Below are 20,643 nucleotides of genomic sequence, written 5' to 3' on the forward strand. Positions count from 1 at the left end.
AAAATATTTTTAAAGGATGTTAAGTAAAAATATTATATAATTATCAAACATTTTTAAAAATAAAAAAATTTTTTTTTTTATGATATAGTACGAGTAGATATAAATATTTTTTTATTTATTTATTATCGAGTAAAAATCCAAAACTCCATCAAAACACTTAAAAGTTAAACCAAAAATAACTTTACATCGAAGTATTCAGATCATATCAAATCATACATACCTTGGCCCCCAAAACGTCACCGGTGATCAGTAAACACCACCACCGCCACAAATAATGGCCGGCGTAACAATCGCCGCCGAATGGCAACTTCTCGGAGACAAATACTACCGGAAACCCACACTCTACACACTCCAATGGCCCAAATCCATCGATCTAACTCGCAACAAAGTCGCCTGCGCCCCATTTTCCGGCCCAATCGCCATCATTCGTGACGATTCCAAAATTGTCCAACTTTACGCCGAATCCGCTCTCCGAAAACTCCGTATCTTCAATTCGGCAGGCCGCCTTATCTCCGAAACAGTCTGGCGAAACCCAGGTGGCCGTCTGATCGGTTTATCTTGGACAGATGAACATATACTTGTCTGCATTACTCAAAACGGTACGGTTTTTCGATACGATATACACGCGAATTTAATCGAGCCGAATATTAGCTTAGGACCTGATTGTTTTGAACATGATGTTGTTGAATGTGTGTTTTGGGGTAATGGGTTTGTTTGTATGAATGAAAAATTCGATCTTTTTTGTGTTTCGGATTTGAAAAATGAGAACCCGAAAGTTGTTAAGTTGGCCGAGACCGGTTTGGATGAGTTTCCGTTGTGTATGACTGTAATCGAACCGCAGTATACGATGTCGGGGAATGTAGAGGTTTTGGTTGCAGTTGGTGATCATGTTTTGGTTGTTGAAGAGGATGGGGTGCAAAGTGTTGGAGACGGGTTGGGACCGATTCAAAAGATGGTTGTTTCGTGTAATGGGAAGTTGTTGGCTTGTTTTACTCATGATGGGCAGCTTCTTGTTATGCCTACGGATTTTTCGAGTATGATTTTTGAGTATGCCTGTGAGGTTAGTTTCCTCAAACTTTTTGTTTATCTTAAGTATGCTATATCTGGTACTTTGTATTATATTGTCTTAGTTTTCTTTGATGATTTGCATAGTGAGACATTAGACTGTAAAAGTACAGAATGTGTAGGAAAGAAAAAAAATTAGTTAGATTTGCATGTTGAAATTGATTATTTGACTTTTTTAGTGATTGTTTTATAGTGTTTCAAACCTCTAATGAACAGATTGTGTGTTTGGTGACCTGATTATTTAGGTGTAGAAGTAGAATAACCCGTTTCACAGCAGCTATAATGATGCAGTTTATCTTAGCAATCAAATGGCTCGAGAACAAATGATCAATCAAAGACTAACAAAACCTTCATGGTTTATTATTTTCTTATATCTCAAAACAAAAACTGCCTTTACAATGAATAAACTTAGATATGTAAAGTAAAAGTAATCCTAGATAACTAGGAAACATAAATCAGAATATAAAAATAGAAATAGATAAACATAAATAATTGTTCCAGCAACTTGCTGAATAAGAAAACATATTCTCATCTTTAGGGCTATTCTGATTACAGGCTAGGTTAGACGGGCCAGGACTAATATTGCATCATATAACAAAGTAGATATTTGAAGGATTAACTCAGATATGTACCTATTTTCTACTTACTTTAAGAGACATTAACTTCCTTATCATGACACTTTTATCCTTTAATTACAAAATAATCCTTTTATCACATCATGTGGGTATGTGGATTTATCTGTGGATATCTGTTAATCGAAGATGTTGGGCGGGGATTCTTATAAAGCTAATTGCCTTAATGATGGCTTCTTTTGTTGTCATTTTATGTATTAATTGCATTAATACTCAAAATCAGTGAAGCACTTAAATATTGCTGATTGTAACAACTTCAAACAGCGAAGCACATCCAAACACAATATTTCACCGCCATTTTATGATGGCTGATTATTTGATTCAGATTATTATATAACACATAATCAGTAATCACTAGGCACTCCCCTTGGGATGTGTTGGAAAACTTGGATTCTAGAAAGCACACTGATTTGACTTCCTTACATTAACTCAATTACTGGTGCTAACTTGGGTTTTTACTTGGAATGTTCTGCTCAGTGCTACTGTTGATATCTTTACACAGATTGCTTACATGGTTAGTTTTTTAATATTGTATGTGTACAGTCTGCCCTGGCTCCAGAACAACTTGGTTGGTGTGGAATGGACAGTGTATTACTATATTGGGATGAAATGCTTATGATGGTTGGTCCCTATGGAGATCCTGTTCGCTACCTTTATGATGAATCAATTATCATTATCCCAGAATGTGACGGAGCAAGAATACTATCAAACTCAACCATGGAGTTTCTACAACGGGTCCCATCTTCCACGGAATCCATCTTCAAGATTGGGAGCACAGAACCAGCAGCGTTATTGTATGATGCATTGGATCATTTTGACCGCCGCAGCGCAAAGGTAATGATCAAAATGTCACGGTATGCTACCAATGCTTAAATATATATATTGAGTAGAATTTCTGATGCCAATTTATGTCAGGCTGATGAAAATTTGAGATTGATACGCGACTCGTTGCCAGAAGCTGTTGAAGCATGTGTTGATGCTGCAGGTCATGAATTTGATCCATCACTACAACAGTCGCTGCTAAGGGCTGCAAGCTATGGACAAGCATTCTGTAGGTTAGTATTATAACTGAAAAATGTATATTGAGATCATAGTGGATGCTAAGCTTCTCTATATTTTAGTTGTTTGATGAATTCACTTGATATGGACGCAACTTATACAAAAATTTTTGGGACTGTATAAATAACATGATATTGGACACAAAGCAAAAAGCTATAGAAGGCAAGAAATGATTAGTTTAGGGAACAGAACTGAAGTATGCTGTAGAAGTGTAGAAAGTTTTGTATTATTACATAGTTTATGTCTATACACAGACATTTAATTTGTTATTTTTAAATAAAAGGAATAACTACTGCAGATATACCAACAGCCCCATTAAATCAGGGAATACCAACTATAATTGAGAGCTAAACTAGGAGAATACTCGAGCCTAGATCTCTATGGTTAACTGTGTGATAGTGCTAATGCTATATATGGTAGCAGCTACTATGATTTAACTGTTGTTTCTAATAGATAACAAATTAACAACTACTGTACAAATAAGATAGTTGCCTACATATGTGATACAAACCCATCCCATTATAGGCTCGCATCATGCCATAAGCAAGGTGTAGAATTCACTTCCAGAAGCTAGCTTAGAGGAGGAGGGGACACCTAGGCTTCTAAACCACCAAACAATCCCATACTTGGCCGATGTTGGATTGTAACTATCCAATTGATATGAACCCATCCCATGATAGGCTCGCATCATGCCATAAGCAAGGTGTAGAACTTACTTCTAAAAGCTATCTCAAAGGAGGAGGGGACACCTAGGCTTATAAACCACCAACCAATCCATACTTGGCCGATGTGGGATCGTAACAATATGCTTATATGTTGCATGCTCCCATCTAATTTCTGGTATCACCTTAGGTTTTCTGAACCCTTAGAACTATACTCAGAATGTAGTTAACTATTAACTCATTGGCCCCTAAAAGTAGGCTATAAGTTTTCTAATTTTTGCTTACGGTAATGATATCCAGTTGGCTTTGGCAGCCAATTTCAACGTGAGAGCATTCAGGAGATGAGTAAAACATTGCGGGTCTTAAATGCTGTACGCAGTCTGGAGATCGGAATTCCACTCAGTATACAGCAATACAAGGTCTTTAATTATCTTAAGAGACTTCCGTTTTAGAATCATATACACGAGATTAATATGTCTTCTTCTGATAGTTGCTTACACCATCAGTTTTGATTGGTCGGTTGGTCAATGCTCACCAACATCTGCTGGCACTCAGGATATCAGATTACCTTGGAATGAACCAAGTAAGTTCTGTTTCCACTTACATTTGGAAATTATTATATTATTAGCCGATAAAACCAAGTTCTTTGTCTTTGATACAGGAAGTGGTTATCATGCACTGGGCTTGTTCAAAAATAACAGTATCATCAGCTATACCTGATGCTACTCTCCTTGAAATTTTACTAGATAAGGTGTGAATAGTTTTGCAAATATGTATTTTTAATGCATCTGCCATAATTAGTTTTATTAATTCTAACGCCTTTTGGTTGGGGGATACAGTTAAAACTGTCCAGAAGCATTTCTTATGCTGCAGTTGCTGCTCATGCAGATCAGACTGGTCGTCGAAAATTAGCTGCTATGCTAGTTGAACATGAGCCTCTTTCCTCAAAGCAGGTAGGTTTCTTTTGCTGGCATTGACCTTGTTGTTTACAGTGAATATATATAAAATTTACGCAAGATCCATTAATCATCAATATGATATGGTTGTAGGTTCCTCTATTATTAGGCATAGGGGAAGAAGATACGGCCCTGACAAAGGCAACTGAAAGTGGTGATACCGATCTTGTCTATCTTGTTTTATTTCACATATGGCAGAAGGTATTGCTCAATACACTGGAGGTGGCAGTTTTCAATCACTTACATATGAATGTGACAGTTTCCGTTATAATTTTTACTCTAATAGGTCAAACGAGTATTGAAAAACTTAGCTTAAAGTGAAACTCGTCAAATGAATTGAACATGCCAAATGGGCTGAAATTATTTTTAACGTATGAAACCCCATAAGTCACTTAATTCCAAAAGCTAAATTGTCATTGAAATAATATAAGTTTCGCATTCACACCTGACACCCCGATCACATGTAAATACTTATATATTGTGGGCAAATAAGTGTTTTAGGTCAACCCGACCTCATCCGATCAGTATAAATCCATCTTTACCTTTTACCCAACCTATCCATACTGCCACTTCTGCTTGGTACCTCAATATGATCTTGTATTGAATAAAGGCAAACTACTGAAACTCTGAAAGTCACCTTATGTTGATTTGTCAGTTTAATTTGGTTTTTGATTTGTATAGAGACCCGCACTGGAGTTATTTGGAATGATACAAGCTAGACCACTTGCACGTGACTTATTTATACGCTATACAAGGTGATGCAAAATGGCTTAAGTTTTTTAGTTTTATCCATATGAATCTTATATTGTATGATGATTTGAACATTTGCGTCCTTGCAGGTGCTATAAGCATGAGTTTTTGAAGGATTTCTTTCTATCTACTGGTCAGCTTCATGTAAGCCTGTATCCACAATTCTGAACTTTTGATGTTTTATCCTTCCCCATCGCATGCAAATATATAGCAAATGTTTTATCACTGCTCACAGTTTCTTAATATAGTGGTACCTATTGTTGCAGGATGTTGCCTATTTATTGTGGAAGGAGTCCTGGGAAATAGCAAAGAATCCAATGGCAAGTAGAGGATCGCCACTTCATGGTCCACGTGTAAAACTCATTGAAAAAGCTCAAAATCTTTTTGCTGAGACAAAGGAGCATGTTTTTGAGTCAAAGGCTGCTGAAGAGCATGCAAGGTTGTTAAGGTATGGAACTCTTTGAAATTTGAAAAGCACATATTTATTCTGATAAAAATACTATTACATGCTTTCGAAATTGAAAAGATTCTAGTAATATTTTGTTTATAGATTTCTTAGAATTGAGTCTGATTTACCTTTTTATTAGTAGTGCTACATTTAGAGTTTATATGCTGACCAATGACTCACTTTGTGCTTTTCTATTGTTTGACATTACTGATGAAATACAAAATGGCCATAAGTCCGTAACACTATTGTAACTGCAACGTCCGCAGTAAGTTGGGCCTTGTTCGACATATCTGCTCCAACTTGGGGAGTGCTAAAAAGAGATTAGCTTATTTCTTCAATTTATGTTCTATTATTAGGATTGCATGTCATATTTATCATTACACGGGTGATTAACTTTTCTCTATTTGAAAGAGGAGTACTTTTTATGATGTCATTTACATGGCCGGTGTGGCGGTGTCATTCTTTTTTACATTTCATACAGGATGCAGCATGAGCTAGAAGTAAGTACAAAGCAGCCAATATTTGTTGATTCAAGTATTAGTGATACAATCCGAACATGCATAGTATTGGGCAATCATCGGGCTGCTCTGAAAGTAAAAACAGAATTTAAGGTCGGAGATCACTATCTGAAATTTCTGACCGTTTGAATTGATTTAGGTGTCTCCATTAAAATTCTATACCCTTTCATGTTGCACCGTACTTATATCACTATTATTTAAAGTAGGTATCGGAGAAACGATGGTATTGGCTCAAAGTTTTTGCCTTGGCAACAATTAGAGATTGGGATGCCTTGGAAAAATTTTCAAAGGAGAAAAGGCCTCCAATTGGTATGTTTCCTACTTCATCTAGACTCCATTCTTTGTAGTTGTAATAATATAATGAAATAAATAGTTAAATCTTTGTTTCCGGTGTGATTATTGATAGGTTTTAGACCATTTGTGGAGGCATGCATCGATGCTGATGAAAAAGGTGAGGCGGCGAAGTATATATCAAAGCTGACAGATGCTCGTGAAAAAGCAGAGGTATCAATTTATCTTTGATACTTGCATAGCATAAGACTTTACTTTTAATTTGCTCAATATAAAGTTAATAAAAATTTTGCTAAAAAATAACAGTTTGTTGAAGTTTGCAAGTGATTTTTTAATATATAGATCACTAGACCTCCTGAATCAATTTACCTGAAATTCAGGTTACGAGTGTCATAATATAGTTTTTGTAATCATATTTAATGCATTAGTTGTATAAACAAAATTTAGAAAGAACTGCTTCCAATTTCCGAATTGTTTTGGTAATCCAGACCCATACAAAAAGATTACCCTCCTGCATGTCACCCAATCATTTTACCATCTGTACTAGAACTGTGGCCCATAAAAGGCTTTGTTTGTGCAGGCTTATGCTCGAATAGGCATGGCAAAGGAGGCTGCAGACGCTGCATCACAGACTAAAGATGGAGAGTTGCTGGAGCGCCTCAAAAACACTTTACAACAAAATTCCACAGCATCATCAATTTTTGATACTCTCAGGGATCGACTCTCCTTCCCAGGTGTTTCCTAGTCTTAAGAGCTTTTTGACAGGCTGTCTTTTTTGTGGGTAATCAAAAGGTGAATAAAACCAAGTCTTTGTAAAAATTTGTTGTATAAACAAATTTCTTGTGATCTTCCCCTTTAGAGTGGTTTGAGAAATTTTCAGTTTGTAATTTGTGTCTAATTTATATTTTCGCTAGTAGTACATACAGCAACAGTAACTGATTTTGGATTGTGTTTGATATCCAAATTCGTAGATAAGACCCTTGAAGAGTTTGTAACTTTGTATCATCCTGAAGTTGTTGCCTTTTTGAAATGTAACTGATAATGGATTCTTGGAATCAATTCAGAGTAGACATCGAAATGTATATACCTTGGAGCTGTTAGACCGGAGCATCAAAGTCTGGTTCTATTTCGGCTTTCAAGATGGATTAGTACTTGAATCCCATTGATATACAACTTGCTTAATGTATGGAAAATATCGACCTAATCATAAGATAATGACAAATGTTAATATCAAGGGATAAATTTTTAAAAATAATAATAATTAGAGTCTACATGTCATAACATTATGGTTTTAAAAGAATGAGCGAGTCTTAGTTTTAATGTTAACGGTATAATAATGTTAATGCATAATTGTAATTAAGCTTACAAACTAACGAGCCTTCAATCGGAAGCACGTAGCTGACATTGTAAAATATTCGATCGAGAAATTCACGTTGTGCTATATAATAATTATTAATTAATAAATTAATATAAATAAAAAAAATGCGAGTTATAGATAACTAATATACATTGTTTAGTAACTCATAATTTTAATAATTTATATAAATCATATTTTGAATGGTTTCTACTATTATAAACTAAAATAATAATAATAATAATAAGTTATAAAAAATAAAAAATAATAATTTAAAAATAAATTTATCAACAGATATGTACATTAACTTTTTATTGACACAAAAATAATAAAATAACTATATTTAGACCTATGTATATATATTCATGAAAATATAACTTAATATATAATTTTAATATTTTAAAGAAAATAAATTATTAACAATATGTTGGAAAACTTCAATTAATCAAGTGCTAGAAAATTTATACTCATTGAAAATTTAACTTAATGTATCTATCCTATAACCAAAGGAACAAGTTGTGTTACGCTTTAAAACTCTTGAAAGTATATTTTTCCCTCGTTTTTCTCTTATTCTTTTTTACTTTTTCTATTACCATCTTTATCTTTTTACATAAACTTTATTATTAATAAATTATCTAAAGTCCAGTCTATTACATTTTATAATTACTAAATCTATTTTTTATCGCTTAGTTCTTTTATATGTATATATATCTCCGTAAAATTACTATCAATATTATTTTTCTATAAATCTACTAAAACAAGTTCATTTTTTTAATATATGAAAAATTTTCAAATTTTAGTAACTATCTAATACCTAAATATTCTAATCATTTTTTCTAAGAAAAAAACTACATTTTATGAAAAGTAAAACCGGCTCAAAGTATTGTGGTTTTAGTTTGAGTAAAGTTTATTTTTATATACATTTTATTGTGTTTGAAATTTTTGATATTCATTTTATTATATCTGTTTAAAAATGACAATCTTTCAAGTATAATCGTATAAGGTTTTTTTTCAACATAATAATTTATTTATCGATTTATTTTGTTTATGTAATATAAACTAATCTGATATTTAAGTTTTTATGTGATTTTGATTTACCATTTTCCTTTCACTAGAAGTTCAAATTATGCGTTTTACTTGATGTTTTTAAATATACACATACTGTCTGATTAAATGTAAATCTTTACATACATATAACTTTTATGTACATTTTTCTTTTACTAAAGTTTTTCTTTAGATTATTTATTAGTTATATTATGTTTGATTTATCTTTTTATGTTTTTTAATAATAGGTAATTTTTAGTTATATAATTGTTTATACGTTATCAATTTATTTAGTTAGACGAAATTTTATAATTTATCATAAAATCTTAGAACATATCGAAAGAAAATATATAAGACATATGTTTTAAATCTATTCGGATAGGACCTAACCCTATTAGTTTTAATATTTTAAGGAAAAAAGAATATATTAATAATATGCTGAAAATTTTTTAATTATTAAATGTTAGAAAATTTATACGTTAATTAATTGAAAAATGACTAATCCTCCTAACAAAATAGTCTAAAAATCCTCTAAAGTGTCACGTTGTATTCGTTAATTCTCTTTCCTTACCCGATTTTTCCATATCGGGGAATAGGCATTTTCCTCATTAATATATTAGTAATAATTATATTTCAAAGAAACTGTTTTTATCATTGTCAAATCAAAAACCCTAATAACGAGGGAAAAGGGTTTAAGCAAGAAAGAGCAGAGCTGAGCTTAGCTTAGTACATATACATACATACAAACTGAATGATAGATACAGTACATAATAGCATCAGCAAATTGAGGAGAAATGGAGAGAACAGCGGCAGCAAGCGCCATGGATTGGAGTATTCATCTTGACAAATCCTTGCGCCGCTCCAACAACAACCCTGGTCTGCTTGCTTTCCCCCTTTCTTTTTTTCTCTATTCTCTCTTTTTATCTGTGTATATATATATATATATAATATATATATATATTACACACACACACAAACACACTTAGATTACTTAATTTCTTTATAATATTATATGTTCCAAATGTAAACCCCATTGAACACTCAAATGGGAAGCCAAGCCTAATGGATTATTAGTAGTTAGTCAAGTAATTAGAATCGGCTAATGTGTTACCCGAGGGTTGTTTCGTAGAATCTTAACGCCAACTGGATTACACCTGTGTTTAATTGTAAGTGGGTGCTTTGAAAACAGTGAAAGGGGATGAGCGTGACACCGTATTTTAAAAGATATAGTGCAAATGCACAAAAACTTATGGAATTGGATCATGTTATTTTTGTTTTCATTAGGTCGATGACAACATGAAAGGATGATTAGAAAAGGTTAAGATCAGACCAAAATGAAAGGTTTTAGTGAGGATGTCAACTTGAGTGGGGGATCAGTTAGAATAGTAGCAGGATCATATTAGATTAGAGGCAACACTAGTTTGCAGGGCCATCCGTCGTATTAGAATAGAAACCACAGTGTCTGAAAGAAATTGATATTCTGGGTGAACTTCTAGTGAATTGGGTTTCTTTTGTGGTTTTTTTTTTCTATTTATATTTTTGTTATTATTTTTAAGCTTAGTTATGAGTTTATTATTGCATATGTTCAAAATGATGATTTACTATGATGTGTTCTCAGCAAAACGTATGGAAGCTATTAAAGTGGTTGGGACTAGACTGGAGTGGTGGAACAAGGAACCAGAACTTTCTATGGCTGAATTTGACATGTTTGGCTTAGTTCCTGGAGAAGACAAGTTATTTGCAAATGCCATTCTGTTACGACTGGCAGAAACATTCATGTCAGGTGATAAACACACCAAGCTTTCTGTTGTAAAGATTTTCCTGTCTGAATTGAAACACAGGAAAAGTGGAACTTCTAACAGGAAAAACAAAGGAATTTTGTCGAAGTATAAGGTAGAGAATCATTTGGAACTCTTGAGGAGAATAAAGTTGTGTTTTAACTCTGGTGATGAGGATGTTAAAGCACTGTCGTTAGTTCTTTTTGGTTGCTGGTCTGAGTTTTGTAAAGATAATGCCGAGATTCGTTATCTGATATTATCTAGTGTTGTATCATGCCATGTTTTGGAGGTAAGAATAAGATCATTGATTTTGCTATACCACGAATTTTTGGTGCCCTTTATATATCTTAAGTTAATACCTGGATGCGTGATTAACAGTTTCATTAATCTTTTATTATTAGGTAAAGGCATCATTATTTGCTGCCGGATGCTTTTGTGAGTATTCAGATGATTTTGCTCGTGTGCTACTGGAGATGCTAGTAAATATGATATCATCGTCTGACATGCCAATTGCTGGCAGGCTAGCAGGAGCCCGTGCTTTTCCAAAGTTAGGATGCTCTTCAGCTTTATCTTGTAGAGCTTATGAGGTTTATTATTTTTTTTCCATCTTTATATTCCTTATTTGTTTTCCAAAGATTATTATGGGGTACATATGCACATTTACATCGATAAGTTTTTTTTTTATCATGCGTTTTTGACGATTGTGAACGAGTTATTAAATATAAACTCATATATTCTTGACGATAGTCCGTAATTCACAGTTAGCTTACTGCAGGAGGGGCGAAAACTGATTTTAGATTCTGTGGAAGATGAAATTGTGACGACTATGCTGATTTCACTATCGATAATTGCTTCCAGATCAGCACTTTTGATTCTAAGGCAGGTATTACTTTGTTCATCTTGTGACTTTACATGACTTCTAAAAGGGTAAATGGGTGGGAACCCCCTGGTCCCATGTACCATTTTGGTACCCAGAGTGCACAACGCATAGAACTCATGCCCGGTAAGTCAACATTCTCATACATGGGATCACAAGATATAGTTTCTCCACTTGCCTTTGGCAAGTTTTGTACTTGTGACCTCTAGCCTTCATTTGTGGGCCCATGTGGTCACATGATGGCGGTACCACTGAGGTTTCACCCCGTTGGTCTTTACATGACTTCTAACTCAAATAAAAAATCCAAGTCAAGTTTAATATTGAATGTATAAAGTATAAACATGAAATATGTGACTTAAATGCTAATTTACTTGATAAAGCTAATGTATATGTCATTCCCGTTTCAGGTAGATCTCCTCCTTCCATTTTTAAGTCAGGATAAGTCATTGTCACAACAAGCAACATCATTAAGATGTCTACATATTGTCTTATCAAGAAGTCGGTTTCGTTTTTCTCCTCCTACAGAGCTTATCATTGCAATGTTTAATATCTTAAATGTGGAACTCTCACCAGTGATGCAGCATGATGCTGTTCATATATTATATGAGGTTGGTATTGTACTTGAGTCTGCAAATACATCACTAGAGGCGGGAGTTTTAACCCTTTCACTCTTTCGGTTATGTGTAATCTCTAACATGTTAAATGGGTAAAAATAAGATGAAATTTAGCTTAGGAGCAATAAGTCAAATGGTTCAAACAGGCCGGGTGTTACTTGAATTGTATTTAAGTTTAATGCATAAAGCCTCCTAGATTATTTCATTCTAGAAGTTGAATAATTGATGAAATAATACTCTTAAATGTGTTTTGGCATCTTCACTTCTGCGCTAATTTATCTATTTTACATGTTGCATAACCCTGATCATTGTGCAACCTCTATATGTTGTCATCATCATAGTCATTATTAATGAAAATAATGGTAGTACTAATGATAATCATATAGTATTTGTTTCTTACGTATATGAGGATATTGGCAGATACTGATGTCCAAGATGTTAAGTTTCAATTGCTCAGAAATAAATGAATGTTTTACCAAGATATTAGCAGTTGCCGAGACTTTAATGCGATCTCCATCAATACCGAACAGACTCTTTGCCATGCATTTTCTAGCTGATATATCTGTGAAGTTCACAAGAAGAATAGACATGCCATATGACGGAGATGATAATTCTTTAGCATCCCAAGCAATCTTGTTTCTCTTGGAGCACCTCACTTTGCTGACAAACTCCGTTTTGAATCTTAATCAACCCAACATAGAATTGGAGCAAGAAATTTGGAGCTTATTCAAATTTACAAGTCTCCTGCTAAATCAATGCCCTAATCTTGGTGAATATACTCTAAATAAGCTCTATCTGTATATCAAATGCCTGCTGAATAATGATAATAGAACAATCGCATCAAAGCTGGTGGTTCGTGTTGCCAAAGTGGCTGCTTTGTGTCTAAAAAGCATGGTCAAAGGTGGAATTCTGAGTGGCCAAATTCAGAATGTCGCAAGGCTTCTGATTAAAGACGTATGTGAATGCAGCGATTTTGATTACTATGTGCACATTATCTATCATCTATTATTGCATCCTCTTCCTAGCTGCCATTACACACTACAAGAAACAGAGGAATGGAATTCTGATAATGGATATTTGATCAAGAATGAAATTCTTGCTCTTGAGAAAGCAAAGAAACTCGTGGAAGCAAAAGACTATTGGTCTGCTTACAAGGCTGGAAAATATGCGGTTTTTCAAGGAGCATGGTTCACAGCTGCTTTTATATTCGGAGAGTTAATAACGATGGTTCAGTCTGATTCCCTCCATCAATGGTTAACATCGTTGACCCTATATGCATATTCAGAAATGCAAATCGTGTATTGCTGTTTACCAAAACAGCGGTCAATTCTGTTAAGTTGGTTAGGAAATAATAGATCTGCTTTACAGATAATAGGGGTTTTAGGGGACATAGGTATAACAACCAATGACGAAATTGAAAAGCTTGATGGGGTGTGTAAAATTCTCCGGGTTTCAAAGGAAATGTTGTTGGCCAATTCTGTTACGCCATTCGCCCAGCATCACTTCCAGATTCAGTTTTTGTCTCTAAGGGCGAATGTTATGGAAATTGTAGTTCATGTCTTTAAGCTCCTGGGAACCATTACCTTTAGCAACAGGGACAACAGGCATTTGCATTATGGTGTCGAGTTGGTTAAACCACTCACACAACTATCGACCCGTTTGATGAAACTAGCACGAGAGTATGATCTAGTTGCCACATCATGTATTGGCATGGACCCCACGATTACGATGATCATTTCTGCACATGCTCTAAACTGTTCAGTTTTGGCCTTCATTACTGGATTTTCTCTTTTCTTTGCCAACCTAGATTCTGAAAATCTTAGTTCACAGAAAGTACAGAGTAACTTCCATAATATGCTTATACATGATCTAGTAGCTCGACTTTGGCTTACAGACGAGGAGAGTAGCAAAGAGCTTGTGCTGCTTCAGAAGACTTGTTTTGGTCAAAATAGGAGCTGCTTTGGTCAACATTCCAAAACTCAGAGGCTGGAAAATACATATGAAGTAAGAAGTATTATAAAGATTTGCCGTCTCGCAGTCAAGGGAGTTGTTGACTTACAGAATGCAGCAAAAAAAATGCATGAAAATGATGGTGAGATTCTATCACAAATAATCAATGATGGAGTTGGTCTTCAACTAGATGTTTTAAGGAACTGGTTGAGCATCTTCTTCAGAACCCCAACGTATTTTTTTGGTGTAAGGTATGTCGAGTGATTCTGTTAATTTTTTATTTTTTATTTTTTTTTCTGATTCTAAACTATGAATAGCACTTCTACTTTCTATTTTTCATTTTGTCTTGAAAGTGTGTGTATAGTTTGACCCATTTAACTATTAAGGGGTTGACTGGGGTTATGCTGTATTTATAACTAACTGGTCAAATGGGTTCAATACTTAGCTTCAAGTTAACATGTCAGAATGACCCAAAAGTGTAGTTATAATGCTTAAAAACCTACCATATCATCTTATCCAAAGATTTAGATTATTAATGAAATAATATAGCTTTTAATCATATTTGATGTGTTAAGTATATGTAAAAAGACAATTTTGGACAAACAGTGCTTTAGATTAACCCATCCCTGCCTGAATTACACATGTTTCCCGACCCGCTTGACCCATCCATTTTGCCAACTCTAAAATTTGTTCTTGTTGAGGCTCCCAGTCCAGTTACCACTAGACCTACTAGTTTAGGGTTTCTTCCTTCAGCTTCTAGTTTTAACCCTAAAACGGTTGTACTAATCAAGTTTACATACAATTTACAGGCCTTCTGTCTCCTGTCAGCTGTTTGCCATGAACAGAGACTCTGGATTTGGTAAAAGGATCACTGTTCTGCCAGGATATTACCTCCATCTAGATTTATGTCTTCAATTAAACAATGTTCTACCAGAATCTCTAGCTCGCTTGAATAAGTTGTATTGCATCCTTCAATGTAAAACGCCTCATCAGCTAACAGCTCAAAATAGAGAAAGTAAAAGTCAAACACAAACAGTGTTTCATGATTGGGTTGATGATAACGTACTAGAATTGAATGCCAAGCTAGTCAAGCATGTGAACAACTATGACAAAGATGATACCTTTGATAGTCAGGTTGCAGAAACGATTGTCTGTTTTACGCCTAATTTAAAAGGACAAGGATTCTCTACTTGCATGCTTAATGTTTCTATGTTCCCTCTGGGCTCTTATGAAATCAAGTGGTGTGCTGGTTGTTTGGATATCGATGGTTATTATTGGAGTTTGAACTCTCTATATTCTGGTCCTATTTTCACTATACAAAAAGAATGTTAAAAGAGGGTGATTCAAAGAAATTACTGTCCAGCCTCCAAGTCTTCCATTTATTTGTAACTTTGCCAAGTATGAAGATATGCACACTCGTTTGCCTATCGGAACTGCAAGCCAGTTAAATTTTGAGTTGAGGTGTTTGTATTGGGTTATGGCTTAATCTTATTAATTAACTTTCAAAGTGAATCTGTAAATAAATTAATTGTTAATATTATGGGAGTTGTCACTAATGGTTTTCTTGTTGCATGCTTAAAAAAAAGGGGAGGGGATTCCCTCAATTTATCCCTATTAGGGTAATATTGGTCATTAGATGAAAATCAATGGCTAAGATTCAAAGATCATATTTGAAATTGGAGAATGTTTTCGATATGTCGTTGGGAAGCAACTTTCAACTTTTCAAGTAATTTGGTTCAGCATTTTTATTATGTCGTTGATGGATTGGAGTTGGAGAATGTTTTCGATAGATGGCTCATGGCTGGGCCATCTTTTCTTTTTACGGATTGTAATTATATGTCTATATTAGCATACCATCAGTATACCGTTACAAATCTTACAAATACAACAGACCGGACTATCGACCAAATTACAATCTGAAAGCCTAAGCCATGAGCCCTCCATATTACAAGGTGAAATAGAAAGAACCCATGGCCCAGCCTCAAAATTTTATTCTTACAATAACAATCCACTTGATGAGATCATCACCGGAGACTTGGAGAGATTCCAGTAGACAAACCAGGAGCAGCTAAACATGTTGATCATACGCTATAAAAAGCTATTGGGCTTATATTGGTGTTGTCAATGTCTTCACAGCGTTCACTTGGTCCGTTGAGCAAATATTCAGTCTCTTCTTCAATTGAAATACTTTTCACCCATGGATGCTTGTCAATCATTGATGCCAATATTCCTTCCAGCTCTAATGCCACTTCCTTCATAGTAGGCCTTTCGTCTCCTTTAAGGTGTAAGCATCTTTCTGCAAGCCTTGAAACTAGGATGATATCGTGAGGAACTTCCTTTAGCTGCAAGTTTTCATCAAGAACCTGCAATAGAGTCTGAGTCTCTAAAGAAGCTATAAAAGATTTGGTTACATGCCTTTCTTTCTCTGGCTTGTCGAAGTCAACAATCTTCTTTCCGGTTAAAAGTTCCACTAGTAGGACTCCAAAACTATAGACGTCGCTCTTTTCTGTGAGCTGACCTGTGTGAAAGTACTCCGGATCCAAGTAACCTAGTGTACCTTGCACCATTGTCGCCACGTCATTCTGATCCATGGGAATTAGCTTTGATGCTCCAAAATCAGCTACTTTGGCTACATAGCTACTATCAATAAGTATATTCATTGGCTTAACATCTCGATGAATTATTGGGACAGATGCTGCAAAGTGTAAATATGAAAGTGCTCCAGCTGTCTGTGTTGCTATTCTCAGTCGGATGTCCCAATCAATAGCCTTCGACTTACATTCATCATGGATGAGATCAAAGAGCGTGCCATTTGGAATAAATTCGTAAACTAATGAAGGAATTTCTGTTTCCAGGCAACAACCAATCAGCTTCACCACATTTCTGTGATTGACTTGGGAAAGGATAAGTACTTCATTGATAAATTGCTCGACTTGGGTTTGTGTATGATCTACTGTCTTGGATTTCTTTATAGCAACTATTCTGTCATCAGGTAGAACTCCTCTAAATACTGTGCCATAGCCACCCTTTCCAATTATCATGCTCTGATCATAGTTGTTGGTTGCCTTCTCAAGCTCTTCTGCTGTGTAGAGTTTAGCTTGAATTTGAGAACCCCCATCCCCGAAAATTCTTTGCTGCAACATTATTCCACCATTTTGCTTAAAGAACTTTTCTCTAAGAATGAAAGTTTGACGCTTTTTGAGTCCCAAGTATATCGAGGTAAAAAGTAAAAGTAGACTTAAGCCAGCAACTAAGGAACCTGCAACAATAAGGACTGACTTATATATGGCACAATAATAATTTGACTTTTTATAGTAGCACGCCAACACATAACTTAGCCATCAGTGACTTTCTGATAGAATCTTGAAATTCAGAACTCTATTGAAAAACACTTAAGGTAGTCGGTCCCATTCTAGAGGGGCTAGTCTCCAATACACGAACATGGATAATCAAAAACAAAACCAGACTTAGAAAACTAGAACAGGAAATGAGATATCTAAATATAAAATAGAGCAGTTCTTAATCCTAAGTTCCTAACATAAAGAGCAGTTATAATTCCTTTAATATTAGCCCTAACTTTTACTCCTGATTGACTGGGCCATAGGGCTGTAAACTGCTCTTTTCCTTGACTCACTACCTTTTTTCTACCTAAATGGATACTCCAGCAGTAGCTAGATCGGACCAGCCAACAGCTCGATCCAATAACCCAATTGGGTCTGTACTACTGTTTCTCAACCAAGGAAACCTTTTGCCTCGAGTCACTGATCTATCAATCTGTATGTGGCCCGTGCTCAAAGAGAATAGTTATACCAATCCATTGGAAGGCGAAAGACCAGCCCCTTTGTGCTTTTTTCACTATTAATGCTTATAGACAAGTTTTTATACACTTCTCAAAAATACATAGATTTTATGTGCGCATATAGAACCGGACTTGAAATTTGAGGATGGACCAACTCTACATATATACTTACATATGACCACCATTATTACGAATGATTGCTTTACTGAACAACCGGAGCCATTTCTCCTGCTATCTCCAGAGTATCCTTTTGGACAAGAACACGTATAATTTCCAGGATTATCCTTGCATTTATGTAGGCAAGTATGATTTCCGTCCTGACACTCATTAATATCTGTAAAATAAGAAAAAAAATTAGTTCAGGATTTCATCAGTGGGGAAGTCTGCTGCAAAATAAGCGAATACGTTAGAATTGAACTTACTCCTGCAGTTATCTTCAATATAAGGGTTTCCTTGATAACCTTCAAGGCAGCGACAGCGATATCCAGGACCAGTATAAGCTTGATCACATATGCTGGTGTTTCCTTTACATAAGAATTTTTGTCTGTCCTGACTTGCTATGTCACAAGTTTCATTCCCGATTGCCCACTCAAGTAACATTGGCATCCTCTTTACACTTCGAAAATCGTGCAAGTTGGTGGAAGAGAAGTTGAAATGATTGTTCTCTTGGTTAACAACAAAAGCATGGCTACAAGGGTTAAACTTAGATATATTGGTATGGTTAGCGAAGCTACCTAGGAACATCTTAAAAGCGCCCACTCCTTCTGGGATTTTCATTTCGCAACACCCAACCCCCGAGCATGTTCCATTTGTGATACCGCTGTTTTCATCACAAACAGAAATGCATCCAGTACCATAAACCTTACCCTCCCTTGATCCTACGATATATGCATCGGTGTCACACCCAATGGCGACAAACCTGTTCTTGGTTGATATTCGGAAATCTGACAACGTGAAAAACGGATCAACATTGGATGTGTTCTCTCTTAACCCATTGCTATCGTAACAATCATGAGCAACATACGATGTAACTTCAATCTCACTTGTGCTCATTGACAAATTTTTAAGAATAACATCGCCTTCGATTGTTCCATAGTAAGGTGTAGGCCCATCAGTGTGGGTCCTGTCACAAGTTACAAGAAACTCGGGACTGTGGTAGCAATTCTCACGTGAACCAAAAGGAAATGTTATATTCACATTACCACACGACGTTTCACAATATTGTGGCAACTCATGAGCACCCGCTTTCTCTAAAGATGCCATTGCTAATACTAATACTACTGCGACTAACATTTGTAAATGCATTTGGCTACTTTGGTACGTTTGTGTGAGTAGTGAAATTTGTGATTTTGGGTATTTGATATGGAAGGCTGAATCACTATGCACATATATATACTGTAAACTCTGAACACTTGGTCTGCAACTGGACATTGATGCATGGTTGAATATGTCTTTCACTCTTTCTATGCTAGGCGCCTAGGCCTATATATAAAGGCTATATTAGTACGTGTTATTTTTATTGGGTCATTTAAATCTACCAAAGTCAAATTTTTAAAATATATGAGTCATGTGCCCCTGGAAGCGATGGTGGTAACGGCGCGGGGTGATGGTGGATGTAAAGGTAATTGTTGTTAAAAGGAAGTAGTGTAGTTATTTTAAGGATTAATTGAGGGGGTTATGTTGTAAATAATTTCATTAAGAGTACTATCAAGTTATATTAAGTTGAAATGTTTAAATTAATGAATAAGCAAGATATTATTTTATTTAGTTCACTTCTTTATTTGAGATTCTTAGGGGCGAGTTCCCCCTTCTATAAGGTATCATAGATATTTATAAACACGGATCCAAATGACAATTAGGCCTCTCCAACGCACTTGTTGTGGGGCTTTTCTAGGGCTCGACGTCGTTGAGGATGGGTTGGGATCGCCCCATTGTGGATTTTTGAGCCATCGTGGAGGGTTGTTGTATGGGTCAGGATGAGGGAGGATGGGAGGGGTGGGACCCTGGAAGTGTGTCAAGTTAAAAAAAATGTTAATTTCTATTTTTTTTCCAAACAGTTACAATTTAGAAAATTTATCGTTAGAACTAAAAAAAAAACCTTATTGCGACCTAGGTACGACGTGTTCTTGTTATAGCTTTTCATTTATTTATTTTTTTTAAATCCAAAGTTGTACTCGTTATATGTCAAAGAAATCCTTGCAATAGACCTATCGTTATGTGAGGTAATTTCCAGCTAGTGACATTTTTATTAAAAACACTAATTAATGTTGATGATTTTGTCAAAAGGTTGATTTACATGTTAAAGAAAAAGGGACACGCACATTGTTCTATGCTTGTGGTTATTGGTTGGTAGTGGTGGCGATGTAGGTTGTTTGAAACTTAAAATTCTAATAGAATGAAATTTGTTTTATAACATAGTAATAACACGGTACCCGCACAATGCGTCGGTAGTGGCCGCGATAAAGGTCTGGTGAAGCCGACTGGCGGTGATGGCGACTACTATTGGTGGTGGTGGTGGTGGTGGTGATAGTGTCGAGTGATGTAGATTGGTATAAATGTAACCGATAAAAAGGTGGCGGTGGAAATATTTTTTAAGATATAAAGATACTTGCGCAATGCGACGGGTGGCAGCAGCGAGTGGTGATGGCGGCGGCGACGACGATGAGTGATGAAAGTAATTGATGTAAAAATAATGGATTTAGATCCTCTAAAGTTATTATTAACTTTATAGGTAAAGTTGATGATTTAGACCTTTAGATTAAAATCAATGGTCAAGATTCAAATATCAACTTTGAATCTTAACCTTTGATTTTAATCAAAAGGTCCAAAGGTCAATATTTTCTCAA

General features: G+C 35.3%; 3 protein-coding genes across 3 annotated transcripts; 2 read left to right on the forward strand and 1 right to left on the reverse strand.

Moving 5' to 3' along the window:
* The first annotated feature begins 185 nt into the window (after positions 1-185).
* LOC122584703 (protein VACUOLELESS1) lies at positions 186-7,436 on the forward strand. Its single transcript, XM_043756751.1, has 15 exons — positions 186-1,060; positions 2,241-2,531; positions 2,613-2,752; positions 3,732-3,837; positions 3,909-4,001; positions 4,080-4,169; positions 4,258-4,371; positions 4,468-4,575; positions 5,056-5,129; positions 5,214-5,268; positions 5,391-5,572; positions 6,054-6,183; positions 6,297-6,399; positions 6,497-6,594; positions 6,962-7,436. Exons 1-15 carry the CDS (start codon positions 275-277, stop codon positions 7,124-7,126), a joined length of 2,535 nt encoding a protein of 844 aa, XP_043612686.1. The 5' UTR covers positions 186-274; the 3' UTR covers positions 7,127-7,436.
* Positions 7,437-9,571: 2,135 nt separating this feature from the next.
* On the forward strand, positions 9,572-15,554 carry LOC122591365. Its single transcript, XM_043763638.1, has 7 exons — positions 9,572-9,655; positions 10,398-10,846; positions 10,959-11,144; positions 11,333-11,440; positions 11,842-12,042; positions 12,469-14,249; positions 14,808-15,554. The coding sequence occupies exons 1-7, from the start codon at positions 9,574-9,576 to the stop codon at positions 15,328-15,330; spliced, it is 3,330 nt and encodes a 1,109-aa protein (XP_043619573.1). The 5' UTR covers positions 9,572-9,573; the 3' UTR covers positions 15,331-15,554.
* A 128-nt stretch (positions 15,555-15,682) lies between these two features.
* LOC122585411 (wall-associated receptor kinase 2-like) lies at positions 15,683-19,149 on the reverse strand. The gene is made up of 3 exons (XM_043757546.1): positions 18,220-19,149; positions 17,970-18,131; positions 15,683-17,257 (listed from the first exon to the last, which is right to left on the reverse strand). Exons 1-3 carry the CDS (start codon positions 19,100-19,102, stop codon positions 16,080-16,082), a joined length of 2,223 nt encoding a protein of 740 aa, XP_043613481.1. The 5' UTR covers positions 19,103-19,149; the 3' UTR covers positions 15,683-16,079.
* Positions 19,150-20,643: the final 1,494 nt, after the last annotated feature.

Source organism: Erigeron canadensis, chromosome 1 (assembly GCF_010389155.1).
Source record: "Erigeron canadensis isolate Cc75 chromosome 1, C_canadensis_v1, whole genome shotgun sequence".
Classification (NCBI taxonomy): Eukaryota; Viridiplantae; Streptophyta; class Magnoliopsida; order Asterales; family Asteraceae; genus Erigeron; species Erigeron canadensis.

Excerpts from the sequence above, each read along its gene's own strand:
- LOC122591365 (XM_043763638.1), top strand. The coding sequence starts at position 9,574 with ATGGAGAGAACAGCGGCAGCAAGCGCCATGGATTGGAGTATTCATCTT. Across the intron at positions 10,847-10,958 it reads TATCATGCCATGTTTTGGAG|GTAAAGGCATCATTATTTGC; the intron begins GTAAGAATAAGA and ends TTTTATTATTAG. Across the intron at positions 12,043-12,468 it reads CTGTTCATATATTATATGAG|ATACTGATGTCCAAGATGTT; the intron begins GTTGGTATTGTA and ends GGATATTGGCAG.
- LOC122584703 (XM_043756751.1), top strand. The coding sequence starts at position 275 with ATGGCCGGCGTAACAATCGCCGCCGAATGGCAACTTCTCGGAGACAAA. Across the intron at positions 4,170-4,257 it reads TTGAAATTTTACTAGATAAG|TTAAAACTGTCCAGAAGCAT; the intron begins GTGTGAATAGTT and ends TGGGGGATACAG. Across the intron at positions 5,573-6,053 it reads GAGCATGCAAGGTTGTTAAG|GATGCAGCATGAGCTAGAAG; the intron begins GTATGGAACTCT and ends CATTTCATACAG.
- LOC122585411 (XM_043757546.1), bottom strand. The coding sequence starts at position 19,102 with ATGCATTTACAAATGTTAGTCGCAGTAGTATTAGTATTAGCAATGGCA. Across the intron at positions 18,132-18,219 it reads TATTGAAGATAACTGCAGGA|ATATTAATGAGTGTCAGGAC; the intron begins GTAAGTTCAATT and ends CTTATTTTACAG. Across the intron at positions 17,258-17,969 it reads CGTAATAATGGTGGTCATAT|GTTCCTTAGTTGCTGGCTTA; the intron begins GTAAGTATATAT and ends TTATTGTTGCAG.